This window comes from Pundamilia nyererei, unplaced genomic scaffold (genome assembly GCF_000239375.1).
Source record: "Pundamilia nyererei isolate P.nyererei 1_Seehausen unplaced genomic scaffold, PunNye1.0 scaffold00153, whole genome shotgun sequence".
In the NCBI taxonomy this organism is placed as follows: domain Eukaryota; kingdom Metazoa; phylum Chordata; class Actinopteri; order Cichliformes; family Cichlidae; genus Pundamilia; species Pundamilia nyererei.
This window is the reverse complement of record NW_005187554.1, coordinates 1,265,904-1,284,203: the sequence shown is the minus strand read 5'-3', so window position 1 is coordinate 1,284,203 and position 18,300 is coordinate 1,265,904. Positions and strand designations below refer to the sequence as shown.

At 43.5% G+C, this 18,300-nt stretch overlaps 1 protein-coding gene across 1 annotated transcript in view; it reads right to left on the bottom strand.

Annotated features, from left to right (window-relative positions):
- gmds (GDP-mannose 4,6-dehydratase) overlaps positions 1-18,300 on the bottom strand; it is a 192,256-nt gene that overhangs the window by 98,990 nt on the left and 74,966 nt on the right. The window contains exon 7 of the mRNA XM_005745075.2: positions 8,608-8,735. Within this exon, the coding sequence (XP_005745132.1) occupies positions 8,608-8,735 (128 nt within the window). The remainder of the gene's footprint in view (positions 1-8,607; positions 8,736-18,300) is intronic.

Here is an 18,300-nt window from a genome sequence, read left to right as displayed (position 1 = left end):
CAACGGGTGAAGTATCTTGCCCAAGGACACAACGACCGAGACTGTGCAAGCTGGGGCTTGAACCGGCAACCTTCCAATTACAAGGCGAACTCCCAACTCTTGAGCCACGATCGCCCCAATTTGAGTTGATTAGAGTCAAATTTGAGTTGATTAGAGTAAATTTTTCTCTTCTATGGTTCATTGAGGAAAAACGATATCATCCCATCACCCTCTCCTTACTGTCTGAACACAGAGTATGGCATCTTTAGCTGTTAAACATGGAAAGCAGCAGGTTTGCCTTTTGAAGTTAAAAAGGCTGGTACGTTTTCTTTATGTATAAAACGTGATTTTCAGGTTTGGCCTCATTTACCTAACATTTTCATAGCTTTGTTTCTTTTTATTTTAATGACACAAAGCACTTTACTTCCAGGTACATGTAATATAACTTCTAAAAGTGCAGTCATTATTTATTACTCTTTACCTGCATAAATCTAACAGTCAAACTGATTACCTGCTTTATATTCACTTCCAAGGTCTGACTTTTTTACAACGAGCAGAACAGGTCAAAAAGAAGTGAACACTACAGGAGAACGGGCAAGAAAAGGAAGTAATTCTCTGAAAACCCCGAAAATCTCCCTAAACCCCTTACTGGGATTTCGTGGCAGTGTTCCCAGCTGAAATACATATCACATGTAGAAACACATACAACCTTCACGCACTGAAAGCGACCCTAACAAGGTCTCCTCACTTCTATCATGGATCTGTTATCTGTTCTTCTATTGTTAGAGCATCAGGGGGAGTCGATTTTACCCAATCTTTCCTCAATGAATCATCCCGCTGAATTATCTGTGCTGTGAACATATTCAACATTTCGCCTTTCTAAGACTCCCACTGCCCCTCGCTCTCTCTGTCCCTCTGGTGCGATGCCACAGTAAACATGTTCAGTGATTTAGGATCTGGACAGATGGGGCAAGAGTGCCTCCCTGGACATCTGTCTCAAGAATCTCACCCAATTCATTATTTCTATCAAAGCTCAACTCCTACACCGTTTCACTCGGTGATTATGCAGAGCCAGCTCTCGTCTTCCTACCTGAGTATGGCCAAGTAAGTTTAGGTATGATGGTCAAAAAAAACAATAGACAAAATATTTGCAACTTATGGTAATTATATTGGCAAACGTGAAATTTGTGTCGCAGTAAAATTTCAAAACATACATGTTAAAACAGCACGTCATCAGTAAGAAAACAAAGATATTATGACCCAATAGTTTTTATTCTGAACTGCTTTTTTTTGCGGCTTTCTTTTTCTCAGATTAGGGTGCAAGCACTGAAAGGTGTGTGAAACTGCTCTTTCTCTTATTGTTCACACAAATAAACTGCTTTTGGGGCTTTAAACCAGCTTAAAATGAACACGTCAAAAGCTGTTTTCCACACGGATAGTGGAAGTGGACCCCTAGACATATCATACATGTATGATATCTGGTACAAACAAAAATCTCCCTGGAACTCCAAGTTTCTCTCAGTCTAAGAGGAATTTCAACACTTTGAATTTTTGATGTCATTTTGGCTTCTTCTACATTTTTAAAGGACTCAATCCTCTAAAGAACTATGTACACCGCGAGATCCAGTGGTTTGTAGAACCACTTTACGCACCAAAAACCTGAAGTAATTGTTTTCTCTATGACTTTATCAGTGGCTCAGTCTTGTAGAAGACTTTTGCCTCCACTCTTCTTTACAACTTCATTGAGGTTGCATGAGCAAATGCCTGTTAAAGGTCGATTAGTGTTCAAAGACTGAGGTCTAGACTTCTAAATTTTTTTGCAACTCTTTGATCCTTTTTCAACCATTCATGGTTCTTATTATGCTTAGGATCATTGTCCTGTTAAATAACATAATTTTGACCTAGCTTTAGCTATTGGACTAATGAACTCACGTTTGACTAGCATACTGTGGGATACACACGAGCAAAACAAACCAAAATCACAAGCCTTCTACCACCGTGCTGGTATGCTGTGTTGGTTTTCACCAAACATGGCAGCATGTATCACGACCAAACGTCTCCGTTTTGATCTTGTCTAACATTGTTTCAAAAGTCTTGTGGTTTGTTCAGACGCATCTTTGAAAACCTAAACCATGTGGTTATGTTCTTTTAAGGAGAAGAAGCTTTCTCCTGGCCACTTTTCCAAACATGCCATATAGGTTCAGTCTTTTTCCAATTTTTCTGTCAAGAACTTTAACATTGAACGTGTTAAATGAAGTCTGTAGTGTGAGACATGTGGCTCTTGGGTTTTTGCAGTTTCTCTAAGCACTGCAACATCTGATCTTGGGATGAATTTGCTGAGACCTCTTAATTCCTGTGGAGGCAGTAAGGGTGTTTTACAGGCCTGCATGTAGTACAGTCCTGTGGAAACTTTCTTTTTCACATGGCCACATTTGTCAAAACTCATCAACAGTCATAATAACATAAACTGGTAAACAGCACGGGGAGTATTTTGTTTGCGATCAAAATAATCTGAAATGCACAGTTTAAGCAAGATGAACAGAAAGATGAAGATCGCTGTTTACTGGATGTTCTCTCATGCCTCATAGTAGGCAGAGCAAGTGATAAGTAACTTCTTTGTGCAGCATGATTCAGCGACAGCACAGGAGCATGTGCATGCACGCGCTGTTGTTCTTTTTTTTCATACAAAATTGCTAGACCTGTTGCTAGAGGATTTCTTTTAGGCGAACTGAACTAGAAAGGTTGGTGTTATTTCAGGTAACTTTAGGGTGCATATATAAAACTACAACTTCGACAAGATGAGTATTTAAACTGCAATGAAATAAAAACACCCTCAAGAGCCTCCCTAGATAGAAAGTCTGGAGTTGGGCCCATTATCCCCCCCCCAAAAAAAAGATTTTAAAGGCTCTTTGGGGGCAACCTGGGGCTCACATATCCTCACCAGTCCTTTATAAGGGATAAAGAGCTGTATTTGTTTCAGTCATCATGCTGTGTGAATGTACTTGTAGGTGAAATAAGCCCCATGGGTTAGTGTGTATGTATGCATTCATGCATGGAGAGGTGGCTGGAGGATTGGTGAGGTTTCACTGCTTTTCCCCAGAGGGGGGCAAACTCCTGTTTACTGAGCTACTACTAAAGCTGCGGTTCACATTTCACCTGCAATGAACACAAGAGAGCGTGCACATACGCAATCACATGTACATCAGTGTGTGCACAGCCGCTGTGTGGGACAGTAGCTTCAGTCAAAGTCCCTTTCTCACTGTATTGCTCTGCACTTAGGCATGAGTAGGTGGGTGTTTTCAACAAGTAGGCGTAGAGGTTTCAGGAAGCTGCTGTTGTAGTCAGAAGGTCTTGGTGGTGAAATCGAATGCTCCTTCTCCTCTCCCTTATTAGCTCCCATTGTGGGTCTTTATTACTCTAGCTATGTTGTGTGTGTTTTGAGCAGGCAAAGACATTTATCAGCTCTCTGAATAACCGCTGTGCTCTGCGGGTGTTCATTTATGCACGGCTCTCTGGGTTTTTAAAGTTTCACTGAACATTGCGCAGTCTGACGTTGGGTTGAATTTGCTGGCACATCCGCTCGCAGGAATGCTCCAAACCAGCAAACCGTCAAACCATCTGCTTCTACAGAAGTGTTCGAACTTGCTGATCATCAGTTATTCAAGTTCATTTGATTAGAAGCATGCGATTGCTACTTATCCTCTTAATTCCTGTGGAAATAGTAAAGGAGTACTTGGTACTTTCACGGGACTGCATGTAGACATGTGAAAACATTCTTTGCCAAATCATCATAGGTCAACACCACCAGAAATAAACCTCTTGTCCTGTCACTGTGTGCCGTTCTGATGCATAAGACAACATTTAGACTTTTGGGTATGTGTGCTGAAATGAATTACTGAATCCTACATGTACTTAAACATCAATTCTTTATGCTCTTAAAAAGTGAAGTGTTGTGGATACAGAAAAATGTCGTGTGCACCGTTTCATATTTCCACATGATTGATGGCAAATCACAGCTGAGAGACTTCACTCGCAGACTGCTGGGCTACTTGTGGTTCTTAGGATATTTAAAATTAGAATGGGAGACAGAGCCTTTGGGCCCCTCTTCCACTGAACAATGTCTCTACATTAAGATTGGACCTAAATCTTTCCTTTTTGATAAAGCTTAAGGTCAGGTTTCCCTAATAGGCCTAGGCTGCCGTGGGCTTTGATGAGTGTTTCTTCACTCTTCACTTTGTGTTTAATCATTAGTTATCATCTCTGGGTCTCTTCCACAGCATGTCTTTCTTCCATCTTCCTCCCTTCACCTCCAACAAGTTGCAGTAGATGGCCGCCCCTCCGTGAGCCTGATTCTGTTGGAGGTTTCTTCCTCTTAAAAGAGAGTTTTTCCTTCCCACTGTTGCCAAGTGCTTGCTCATAGGGGGTCATCTGTATGTTGGGGTGTTCTTTGTTTTTTCTGCATTGTTGTAGGGTCTTTCAGTCAGTATAAAGTGCCTTAAGGTGACGGTTTTATGTGATTTGGTGCTATTTAAATTAAATTGAATTGAATCATTTATCATGGTTATGCTGTATTAGTCAGAAGTTTGAAGAAGAGTGGCTGCTGAATATGTCACTGTTATATCTGCTGTTTCTTTATCCAGCACCCATGCATTTAAATGCAAAGTTGGTTTTTTCCCCACTTTCTTCCATGCTCAGAGCCAGACATCCACGTTTACATCAAGCCTACGGTCTTGACAAAACAGATGATGACGAGGTACTGAGTCACTCCGGATAACTAAAAGTTCAAAATGTTGATGTAAATGTCTGTCTTACTGTACGAACACTCCTAGCCTGCCCTCACTGTCACCTTCCAGGCCAAAAACATGTGATGGATGGCCTGCTGCTCTCATCAATCATCTTTGATTGGCCCTGATCTGCTTTGTGATTGGTTAATTAGCCTCATCTGTAACCATTATTGCACGGAGAGGCAGCTGCAGCAGAAAAAAAACGGATAAGAAAAATAAACGAGGTGAAAAATGACACCCTCGAGGCTGTCCTGCCACCCTGCTGCCTTCACACAATGCCAGGAATCAGAGAGCTACTGCCATACAGGTGCAACCACACACATTTAGGACAGCGATGAAATGCCTTCCAACGACGGGAGTTTCACAAGTAATTATATTTTGAAAATAAATACTCAAAGAAGACAAGAGCGGGAAAGCGGGGTGTGCCATCGGGTCAACCACATCTCATCTGGCAACAGTTTGTAGGCCGAGACATACAGCAGGGAGAAGAGGAAAGCCAGCTCAAGGCAGGAGAAAAATAGGAGCTGCTTATTAGATGTTGGAGGGAAATATCTAGTAACTGGGTGGTAGCTGCTCACCAAGAGGGAGCAAGAGTTTGGTGGAGTTGTGACAGTACAAAGATGAAATAATAAAAGGTTAAGAGGTAGGAAGGACATAAAGAATAAAACACAAGAGGGAGAGGAAACGGACAAAAAGACAGCGAGAAACTAAAGCAGGATGGAGCCCGAGGGGGAGAAAAGGCCAAAACCACTAGGCTGACTCCTGCTCCCACTCCCTCCCCATCAGCCTGCTTCTCCACACAGGAAATGGCTCTCTGCAGCCAGAAGGGGAGGGTGACAGAGGGGGTGAGGAGGTGGTAGGGGCTCCAAACAGCTGTACCCACCATGAGCCTACTCAGGATGTCGGCATAGGGTGAGAGGAGAGGGGGAGAGTAGGGAGGAGGGCAGTCCTGGCGAAAGGTGGCTGACTATTACATCTTTATCTTCTCAGATAGCGCAGTGACTGATTGCTGTGGGTTTGCTTTTCACTCGGGCAGGCTCAGAGTCAGAAATTTGTTCTGCATCGCCAAATCGCAGAGAACCGCAATCAAAAAAAAAAAAGAGAGAAAGAAAAAGAGGAAAAAAAGGCCAGCCAAATGTTTCAAACACAGTCACAAAAGTGAAAAAGTCCAAAGCTTAACCTCTTTCATGAAAATGAGATCAAGAGGATTTAAATTATTTTATCTGTCGATTTTATGCTGAAGCTTCTTAATACTTTAATGATAATAAAGGCCTCCAGTGAGGGTAGCTGGGAAGCTCTAGGCCTGTCTGTCTGCCTGCCTGGGATGGACACCCGATACCAGGCTGAGACGATGCCCAGCCAGCTGCACGCCTTCAGACGTCGTTAGAGCAGACACATAGCACACCCCTCCTGCCACCCGCAATCCATCCACAGCCAATTACAAGCAATTTCCCTGTCCTGGGTGGGGTGAAGAGAGGGAAAGAGAGTCCAGGAGGAAAAGCAGTTGTCAGCCTAAAGCAGACACACATGGTTCTGTTTACAGGTTGCCAGTTGTTTGGCTTTGCCATGGTAACATAGTGCTGATGCTGACTGGATGGATATTTCAAAGTAAAATCGAGGGAGGCAGACGGAGGGGGAGGCGGTGTGGTGACAGTCGCAGCGTTTGATGGTCTTCTGGGTGGGGTGAACTTTCAGCAGAAGGGATGGTTCGCTTAATGCACAAACGTCCCACAAACACGCGTCTGTTTCACCTCTTCTTTCAAACCTCATCCCCCTCACCCTTTCCCTTCTTCGCCTCCACCTCAGTTCCCCTCAGCACCTCCAGCTTCTGTTTGGCTTCCTGAAATCCGCCTTTCCGAAACAGGAGAAGCAGAGCGAGGAGGTGCCTGATTCACCAGAGCTGGAATGTCGGCAGTTCCCACAGGAAACCTGGAGCGTCTCATGCCAGGGTGCCCTGGACAGGCAAGCGCACGCACACATAAACACGGCTGCACGTATTGGCATTAAGCACAGAAATGGTCAGTCAGACTAACATAACAAGATCAAGAAATGCGCTCAGTGAGACCTAACAGCCAGCATTTTTCTAGCGCAAGAGTAAAAGTTAGCCTTGTTTCATATATTATATTATATTACATTATATTATATTATATTACATTATATTACATTATATATTTATTAACTGAGATCATGTAATAATATAGTATTATTATCTGGTACTGTAGAAATCAGAGTATTAATGGGATCAGTCATACGTGAAAACTTTACATGTCAGCCGCAATCAAGGAATAAAAAACCTGCACTGCACTCTCGAAATCCACTCTAAATTGCCACAGAGTGGAAAACAGACTAATTTTAATGTCTAGGATCTTCAAACTCCAATAGCTAACACTGCTAATTCATCAAAAGTCTCAAGCCAGTCAGTCACAGATACTGTTTTCTCACATGAGAGCTGGATCAGGTGACTCTGAACCCTCTCTTAGTAATGCTGCAATGGTCCGAGGCTTGCTGGGGACTTCCCATGATGCAGTGAGTGTTTCTTCTTCAGGCACCTCTTGTTTGTTTTTTTATACACCACTTTTAATTAAAAAATGAGTTATTATTAATCTGTGACGGAGCTGCCCCTCCTCCAGTCTGGTTCTTCTTGTTAAAAGGGAGTTTTTCCTTCCCACTGTCTCCAAGTGCTCACTCAAAGGGGTTGTTGGATAGTTGGGTGCACCATCCTTTATTTCATCCACTGTGAACCATGTGCATGACATCAGAATACAATCACAGTTTCTTTTTGAAAAACTAACAAGATATGCTTTCATTTTATCATTCGCAAACCAAGTCAGACTTCCTGTGACAGGAGCCAAAAATGACAGTGTGCTTACGTTGGACATGACGGATGAGCAGTCTTCCCGTAACCACGCAGTGACTGATGCTTCGCTGACGCCACCGAGGGCTCCCTGCCCCGCCTTAACAGCACGAACTACAGCCGCAACACTCTGCTCTGATGCCTTGACCCCCTCACTGCGCTCTCCTGTTAAACTGAGGTTCCCCGCTGTAACCTCCTCACCTCCACACCCATCTCAAAGAGCACCCCCCACTACCACCACCACCATCACCTCTTAATAATAACACAGCCTGCTGCAAGAGGTCTGCTGTCAGACATGGCAACCCGTCGAGTCTTTCATCTGAACATACACACACACGTTCTTCAACCTTAACCTATCACACACTTTCACACACGCAGGAATGTGTGCTTCCACACACACACACACAGACACACACACATACGTACGTACTGGAGAGAAACAAAAAAAAAACCCACATACACACAATTTCAGCGCCGTCTCCTTCTCAACGTGGCGACCCCACTGTTCGTTTCACCTCCCCACCCCTCCTTCTCTGCTTGCTGCTGGCACCGTTACATTAACACAAACACAGTATTTCTGTCATCGTCCCCAGGACGCAGCGTTCCCTTAATATCTCTCTTTCTTTTGCAGGCGTTCAGGGAATGGCAAACGAGGGCCTGAAGGGATCTGGGACATGGGTGAGTTGTGGGAAACCAGAGTGCATTCTGTGGCCTCACAGCATGCGGCACTCTCCCTCTCCTCCCGCTGCCCTTCTCTTTCTCTATCTCTGTTTCTCTTTTGGCAGACAATCACAGGAGGCTTCATGCAGATCGCATATTGGGGCCTCGAATGAGCTGGGAAAACATGCTCCGTTAATACTATGTGCACATCTGAACCCGGTTCAACTCCGAGGCAGAGATAGTATGAGTGTGATGGTGCGTGTATGTTTGTGTGTGTGTGTGTATATATTCCTCTAAGCTTGTGTGTGGTAATGGCGGTGTTTGTTTTACCTCCACGTAGTCGTTGGCATGGCCCCAGTCCCTCTTGGAGTCCAGGTTGCCCAGGCTGAAGAATTCCAGTTGGCCAAGGTGAATCTTTGCCACAGAACGGCTGATCTTACGCGTCACAAAGTTTGCACCTAAAACACACACGTTAATAATGCTTTGTTAGCATCTTTTGAATTCAATTATGCTCCGCGAAGGATATAAATGTAAGAGAGGTTCAGTTTGGCCCAGTGCACACAAGATACAAATAGAAAAGAAAGAAATACAAATAGAAAAAATATGGAGCAGATAAGTGAAGTCAGGGCCTCCTAAATGAAAATAGAATTTAGAGATCCTAGACAAACTTCTTCAAAACAGTCGACCCCACACACAGAAACGCACACGCGGCAACAGCCTTCCAAACCTCCGCTTTTCTTCCAAACCCCTTATAGCCAAAACAAGGAAAAAAAAGAGAAAGTTAAAAAGTAACCCAGAGTCAAATCAGGTCTTTACCAACTCACATGACAGCCATTAGAGCCTCCAATGATCTTTCTCGCGAATTCACTTTTGGTGACAAATCTGGGCTGAAATCCAAGACAAATCGCACACACGCACACACAACAGGGAAGTTCCAGAGAAATTGACAACCAAACAGGACCACCCTGGCTCTGCTGGTTGCAGTGTCCAGTAAAGGAACACCACACTCACAGCTGATTCATATGCCAGATCACCTGGCGATGCTCCTCATCTGAGCTGACACACATGGCGATATGATCTGTGGCAAAACAAATGAGCTTCTAATGACTGTTTCTGTGCGGCTCGAATGGTTAGAAGCACTTTTGGGTGTTCTGGCGGGACACCGTGGGCCGGTGTCATGTTCTCTGCTCACGCTGTGGGGAAAAAGATGCTGCAGGGAGCCAGCCCTCCAACCCAAATACAGTATTATATCAATAGAAATCAACACTAAATATTAGGGTGTCATGTCTAATAATACCACCATCTTTGTTGAAGCAGCACATTAGCCCTTAAGGAGTTTCACTCTGGCTAGTCTTTCCTATCTAATGTTTAAAATGGAAGACATGTAGAATCTGTGAAAACAATTTCAAAGAAAAGCTTCAAACTTGCATCAAAGTGTTGGTTATTTTTAGCTCATTCAACATTTCTGCTGTACATAAATCTCCCACAACCCTGGTGGACCCCTCGGAGCCCTCTTAAAAGCCCCTCCATGCTGTTTTTGAACTCATCATGCTTAAGATGAATGTTGCCTTTTAGGTCAGCGCCCGTCCCTGGCTGTAATAGCACAGCTCTGTCTCGACACTGTATCACTGTTCCCCTGACATGGAGCAGAGCCTCCATTTAGACGCAGGAAAATCCCATGAACCCAATCATGCGAACGCACAAAATTTGTAGTAATTATTTCATAGGAAAGCGACAGCCCTGGGCGGCCTGAGCAGAAACAGACCAGGGAAGGTTAGACACGCTTATTTAAGAAAATACAGCATACTTGTGTGCTGGTAGCAGGTCACATGGCCCCCTGTGTCAGTGCTGCTTAGCCGCCATGTTGAGCTGGAGTTTAATAAAGTGCAAATGAGGATTTGTACATTCACTCTGCTTCCTCTGGATCACACTACAAAACGGAGATCAACGCTAAAAGCCACCTATTGTTCTCAAGTCTATGAATCAAAATTATTGACACACAGATTTTGAAATAGCACGTGTCCACAGAGCATGCATAAACTGTCAGTGGAAACCCCCTTCGATGTCAGGCCTGTCCCGTCTTTGCATGATCATCTCTCCTGGCCTCAGGGGCTATTCTCAAAGCTGGCAGGTCATCTGTTCTGGCAGATACCGCCGCTCCCGCCAACTCTGTAATCATATTAACCAACAATTATTCATCTACCACTGACATATTCATGATTGTCAGCTTTGCTCTCATCTGTATTAGCCAGACAGGTTTTTATCCCATCACTGCCACGTGCATGTATTAACCACAAAGCCTATACACAATGTTGCTGTATGAGTTGCACTGTATGTTTTACACAACCCATACTCGTGGGCTTAGTTCGATTGTAGAGACAGGTGCTGCTGCTTTGATTTGGAACAGTTTCTCTCCCCTTATGTAAAAAAAATGCTTTGGAAAACTGTTTAATTTTTGTCCTATTTTAGCTTTACTCAATGATAAAGCAACAGGGCTCTGATCCGTCGTCTAGCCATCACGATTTGGCCCCTGTAAAACTCACTCTAATCCTTATGCTCGCCCCTTTTGCCTCCATGTTCACTTATTCCTTCATGGCAACTAACAGATCAAATGCCTTGATTAAAGACAAGAAGGTTAATACAGAGGACAACTGATCACAAGCTATCGATAAAACTACAAAGAACAACAAGTATATATGTTGGACAAGTGAAGTCCACCATATAAAAAAAAACACTGGTTCAGCTTTTGCTTTCAGCTGGACTAGACATGTCATCAGCCTTTAGCTCCAGTCATCTGTCAGAAGCTGCTAATGCTAACATGGTGCCACAAGCTAAACGGGGCCCTTCAAAACCAAACATCGCTTCTAATAGAAACTTTGCCTTCTTCAAACGAGCTCTGGATCTGAACTAGAGGCAACAAGACTGTTGGATTAAAGGAAACTATCTAATAAGGCGATGAAGACACGGGTATGTAAAGAGTGGCAACACGCCTGCAAAAATAAATAAATAACAATGCAGGTATCATGGTTGGTCAAGGTGCTGAAAGATGATATGATAGATTTTCACAGATATGGACAGGACACAGCTTTCAAAAGATTGCAAGATATTTTTTACATCAAGAATTTTCATTAGCTGAAGCCCTTTATATAGTGTATGTTAGGACCTGGCAATGTGCAAGGGAATGTACTGTAACAAGAGCCCAGACTGGTAACTGCAGTAAACTGGAAGGCAGGGGGTTGATTTGATCCAACATCCAAGGGAAACTCAAGTTTGCAGGTTAAACACAGGTTGTCAAAACTCTGCAGAGCCAAGCTGGCTCTTAAAAAGGTGGCAGAGATATACAGTATAGCACAGTACCCCAATCAGTAATAAAGTCTATTATTTCCCCCTGAGCACACCTGTAGTCTCCTTGTAAAGCTCACACCTCTGTTTGGAGTGGCTCTGCTCCCTGCCTTCTCTAATTGGTCCAGTGTGGAGCAGAGCATGGACCTAATGGACCGGCCTGCCTGGCCATGGACAAAGCCTGCTCTGTTACTGGCCCGGGTGTTAATGTGTTTCCTTTACTGGCAGCAGCACTGCAGGGCAGCCAGGAGGAGGGGTAGAGTCAAGCAAGGGGGGAACTGGGGGGGCTAACAGGAGGCTCTGAGCCCAAAGGGGGCAGTGGTGGCCGTTTAACCTTAGACCGGCGGAAAGTCTAATAAAACCACGGGCCGTGAAAACTGAGCAGACAGCAAAACCCGAGCCAGAAACTGACACTCGCGCTCTCTCTCAGCCTCAGTCTTACTTAAGCGCTTTTCTTTTTTTCCACTATTCTTTTTCATTTTTTGGCCAGAGAAGCAACAGGAAAAACGTAACACACAGGCTTCGCTGGCACAGCTGGGACCAAGTACGGGGAGGAAAAGGAGGAGGAGGCTGAGGAGAAATGTATGGAGATGTCTCCAATGCAGAGCCAGGCCACGTGGGCCCAGACAGGATAGGGCAGGAGCTGTCAGCTGGGGGCTTGGTTCTGGGGAACTCGGGGAGTGGACTGCGGGTTTGAGGAAATTTTAGCTCGACCTAGGTTACTCAACGGATTCTGTCGCTAGAATTGTGCTGCTAAAGAAAGGTGAATTGTGAAGTCTCACAGTGTGTGACGGTCCAGACCTTACACACCCAGACCTCAAAATGTCTGAGTCACACTCATTTATATTACTGTCTGAGAGCGTATTTATGTGCATTTACTGTTCGGAAATCAACCACAGTGTAATTTATTCAAATCTCTCCTCTGTAACATTTATTCTGAAGACACATTGTGTGGTTGTGGGAAGGCAAAAAATGGTACATTAGCTCTGGAAAAACTGAAAAGCTGAGTAAACTCAAGTCCTGAATTAGGCCAAACATTTATCAAGATGATATTTGCACAGGTAAAAAACACCTACTTCCTTCCTTCATTCCAAGTTTCCTCTTCCACCTTCAGACCTGGTGTATGTTTTCATCACCTTCTAAGTATATTCCAAGATTACTCACAGGATGTTATCGGGTTCTCTATTTTCTTAATGAAAACTGTGGAATGGCTTGGTACCCAGACTCTTAATGAACCACATTGTAAAAGAAGTACTGTTTATAGGTCATATTTCTCTAAAGGTGACCTATAATGATCATTTCCAGTTCTGCATTTGTAATTTTTGACTCTACTAGAGTAGCTCTGCATGAGTCACTGTCCAAAATAATCCTTATTCACCTCACTGGATTCACTGGAGCTTTCGGGTTTATTCTAGTCTGAAAGATACAGTTTTAGCTCCCTTCCCCTCCCTTTAAGATTAGGGTTAAAAACCTTTCCTTTTTGATAAAGCGTATAGTTAGGGCTGGATCTTGTGACCCCGAACCCTCTCTAATAGCACTTTTCCACTAGTACCTACTAGGCTCGACTTAATGCAGCTCCACTGAACTCTGTTTTGGATGTTTTCAATTACAATCACCCTAATGTGTGTGGGTTCATTATATAAACATGGGCCAAAGTCGCACACAAAATATGTGGATAATGGAGGACGGCTAGCAGTTGGTATAACAGATGCTCAGTGAATGGCTTTTTGTCAGACTCCATTGTTAGTCAGTTCCCTTATTGCCAGGTTTCAACAATTGCGGTTTTGATTTTTCGTAAGGGAGATGCTCTCATGACTCATCAGTTGATGCCACATTGCTTGGAACTCCGGCCAAGTAGGTGCTTAAATATGCCTTAAACCAGGTACTTTCACCTAATGGAAAGCCATAAAAACCAAGTCAAGTCGAGCTGAGCCGACAAGAGCAGGGACTAGTGAAAAAGAGCTATTAGTTACATTCTAATAGGCCTAGGCTTGCTGGTGGCTTCCCATGATGCACTGAGTGTTTTTTCTTCAGCCACCTCTTTTCACTCTCTGTGTTTATAATCCACTCTGCATTTATTAAATGGTTATTATTAATCTCTGGCTCTCTTCTACAATGTGTCTTTTGTCCTGTCTCCTCCCCTCACCCACAACGGGTTGTGGCAGATGGCCAGACCTCCATGAGTCTGGTTCTGCTGGAGGTTTCTTCCTGTCAAAAGGGAGTTTTTCCTTCTCACTGTCGCCAAGTGCTTGTTCATAGGAAGTGATCTGATTGTTGGAAAAAAAAACTGCCTGAAACGTAGTCTGGAGCCTGCACGCTTGGCTCAGAGTAATTAGTACACATGCTGAACTCACTTTTGTCATGTTTAATGAGAGTATCCACCAGAGTAACAGTGTATAAAAGACAGAGATGATTAAAAAAAAAAATACTATTTCCCCCTCAAAAAGTTAAAGCACAAACTCATTCCAGCTTTTTCCTAGGTGTTTGACAGGTGAGTCATTTCTGTCATGAGCCTGTCTGAACTGGCCACGTTTCGGAGGTGGAAAAAGAAAAAATAGCCGAAACCTAATTCGGATTGCCACAGCGTTGTCATAGAAACTCTTCAGTTACCTCAACACAGGGTTTACACACCTGTTTTGGAATTCAACCAGAACTGCAAATCCCATAATCCCACTCCGTCTTTGAGAAATGGCCTTGGGGAGTCAAAGGATTTCTGGTAGATTTCAAGTGAAAAATGTAACCCTTAATATCTATCTCCACTCCCAGACATTTTCGGATTTAGATCAACTCACTAGCCGTATTTACTTCAAAACGAATGCCTACTCATTCCATACCCATCTTCTTTATCTCTGCTGAGTTATGAACAAAATACCTGACTTGCACGAGCACTGAGTGATTTCGCAGGAGGAATCTTCCCTGGGTCGGGGGGGTTGGCCAAATTCCACCCAGACCAAAGACCTGTCAGTGTCTGCCATCACTGTTATTGCACAATTCACATTCTGACTGATCTCTGGAGCCTCAGCCGAGGGAGAATATTTGCATTACATCCAAGACAGGTCATGAGCTCAGCTCCGCCAACATAGCGTCTATTCACACCTGACAGACTGCTGCCCTCGTTTTGGGCTGACTCAACTGACAGGGAGGGTGCAGAGAGAAAGAAATGTGGTGCAAGAAGATTTGGGAATGGAGCTGGAGGATTGAGAAGTCAAAGACAACGAGCAAAAAAGGCACAATTTCTTTTTAAAACTGGGTGTAATGCAACTAAATGAATGGAGTGTGAAAAATCGTGTGGAGAAAGAAAAGGAGAAAGTGAGAGAGGAGTTTATGATACATGTTGTCCTTGAGTTTTAACACTAAGAGCACCGCCTCCACACTGTTGAACCCAGGGTCTAAAATAAAGATGGCGGCATCCAGTAGTTTGACTAAATTAAAATAGTGCAGACTGACATCTTGAGGTTTGCTCGTCCTGCTGCAGGGCCTTGATGGGCCTTGGCAAAGGTTGGGAAAGAAGTGGCGGTGCCCTCGACTTGTGGTGCAATTATGCCACTCAAAGCAAGCACCTCAGTCAACAAGATTCTTGGCTACCATGGTGATCTGGGATAACAAATAGCAATTTGAGGGCGGCGATGGGGATGAGTGAAGGTAGAAACCTCCATGACCACGTGACACATCTGAAACCAACTGAGGCAATAGGGGAAGCACCTTTGTGGCTAAATAGCACAGGCCTGTAGGAGGTGTGAAGGCTAGAGACGAGTCTGTCATCAGTTTTGCTTCGAAGATTTAAACACTGATCCTCACCTGGCCATAGTTCAGCTGATGTTTAGGCTGCTTTCATTCAGCCCACTCTCAACACTACCAATGAAATCAAAGACCCTAAACTGAAAAGTGGCTGCTCCGGCTCAAAAGATACTGCCTAATCCCCTTGATGTCCACTGACCCAGTCGTTCCCATCTTAAGATTTTCTTTGAAAACAACTTTTCCAATAAACGGAAAACATATCGTCTTACAAACCTATTATGCGATCTGACCTTTTGAGCTCAATCTCAACGAAAGGGGGAAAGATGAATCCAAGGCATGTAGGGGCTGAGCCGTTGTATATGTATGTTTTTAAGGGGTAGCATTGATTTTGGCAGTACCATTTCAACTTCCCAAATGCTAACTGCTGTTCTCGCCTAACATAACAGTATATTATTCTATACTGCCAAGCATGAACCACAGAGCACTGAGGGAGGAGAGATGGATGGGACTTCCCCAAATAAACCAAAGGATCAGCCTCCAACTGTTGTTGGCTAGTAGTATGAACTGTGTACATACACACACGAAGCAATATTACTATAGTGATTTACTGCACAGCCTTACACCAACACACTATTAATAACTAAAAACCAAACAAAGGTTTCGCCTGCTGCTGTCAAAACTGGATTCTGAGGGATTCAGTGTTTGTTGAATACGCTGAAAAAATAAGCATGCGACTGGCTGTTTGCACAGGTTTCACTGCTGATCGTGCTGTTCAAGAGATTGAAGTACTTCACAGTCTCACATGTCAAACTATCTATGGAATCCATTTAGCATCCCTGTGAGTGTTAATTCCCTCTCTTCAGAGGCAGTATGCTGATTGTTTGTTATGGCTAATAACTAGGATAACCAGAAAGGGGCAAGCTGCGGTGAGAACCACCTGGCAGATGCAGACCTCTGTTTGCTTTGTTTCACGCTGGATTTCCATCAGGTTATTTTTTCTTCCCCGACTGTTCGATTCCAGCCTTTTGCTGCAGGACAATGGTAAGCGTCTGTTTGTTGGCAGAACAGTTTGGTGTTTACAGAAATGGTAAGAGAAACCAGAAATGCATTCCTGCAGGGATTAAATCATTCTGAGCGTCATAAGACACAGAACTCCTTTGCAGAGTGCTCCAGAGAGGCAGGGCATCTGATCAAAACTCTCCAGCCACTCCCAGCATTCGTTGTCCTGTGTGACACATCGCGGCACACTGTCTAGTGAACAAGACAGGACACTGTTCGGTCAGACGCCTTTAAAGGGAGACTCGGTAAAGGTTGTTAAAAGGAAAAAAATCCTCATCAAAGCAAACGTCTATTTGTTTCTCAAACACAAATGCACACAGATGCAATAGTAATCCGGGACAATGACCTCACCGTGTTTCCTGTGCGTGGGAGGCGAGGTGGGGTAGTGGTGATGTCAGAGCCAGTGAAATTGACATCCTTGACCTCATTAGTGAGAAATTTATTCAGACATGCACGATGTTTGTAAAGAACAGGAGGAGCTACATGCAAATAATGAGCAATCTTTTTTCCCCCTTTCTCCCATGAGTGAATTAACAAGTTAAGGCAGTTCTATAAAATTCTACAGACGTTTTCAGAAGGGTGTGCCTGCAAGCAAGAGAGTAATGCAAAATTCCTCTGGCGATCTGTGGTGCAATTTTTAAAATCACTGGGAAATCTAATTGACATGCACTGATTTCAGTGGATTTTATTCAGTTCCATTTTATTTATATAGTGCAAGTCACAACAGCAGTGGTGTCAAGGTTGTAAGGTAAAGACCCTACAATAATACAGAGACAGCCCAAACAATCACACGGCCCCCTATGAATAAGCACTTGGCAACAGCGGGAAGGAAAAACTCCCTTTTAACAGGAAGAAAGCTCCAGCAGAAACAGGCTCTGGGAGAGGAGACAGAATAAAAGACACACTGTGGAAGAGAGATTCACAGTAACAATGATTTACGTGCAGAGTGGAGTATAAACACAAGAAATTATATGCTTTATCAAAAAAGTTTTAAGCCTAATCTTAAAAACAGTGAGAATGTCTGTTTCTCAAATCTCAACTTGGAGCTGGTTTCACAGGAGGGGGACCTGACAGCTGAAACATCTGCTGGTTTTATGTTTTAATTGTCAGCCTAACTGTCAAGAAGTTTTCTCTTATATCTTTCTCTGGATGGTCATTTCTATATTTATCCAGAAACTATAATACAGTAAAAGCATCTATATAATGCCTCACACTGCAGTGTTAGCTGTAGCGTGACACAAAGCGGTGCCTTACAACGCTCAGATTATTGTTTCTGTGATGAGTAATATGATATTCTGCAACAAAGTCATCAGGTACTTAGATACTTTTTTAAACAACCAGTCCATTAATGTTAAACAGGTCAGCACATTCTGCTGTTCCTTTTGTTGTGGTAAAAGGAAAAAAGAATTTCCTGCCACATCTGCATCATTGCCGTCTCTTTGGCCCAGTTTCACAGCGGAAAGTATAACTTTAAGTGAGCATGTTAAGGTCACCTAGTGTGATGAGAGAAAAGACGGCTATTAGATTGTAGAAATATTTGCATTATTTTTCCTGGAGTGATACTAATGGCCTGGCTTCTTTTGGTAAAGCTGTTGCTTGAAGGTAAATCATAAAACCTATTGCTCATGTCGTGGAGGGAATGCCATCAATATGAACTCGCAATGTAATAATATAGTGGGCTGCACAACTTCAGGATAAGCTGTCTTCAAAAAGGTAACACTGTAATGGAACTAGTTACTTTTGCACTGTGGTTAATTCCCTGAACCCTACATTCTGGCTACATTTACTTTCTCAGTTCCCATTTAATCAGTTTAGCAGTTAGGTATTTCACACCAGTGACTGACAGTACAGCACTACCCTTGGACAGTGATAAAATATGCCGGG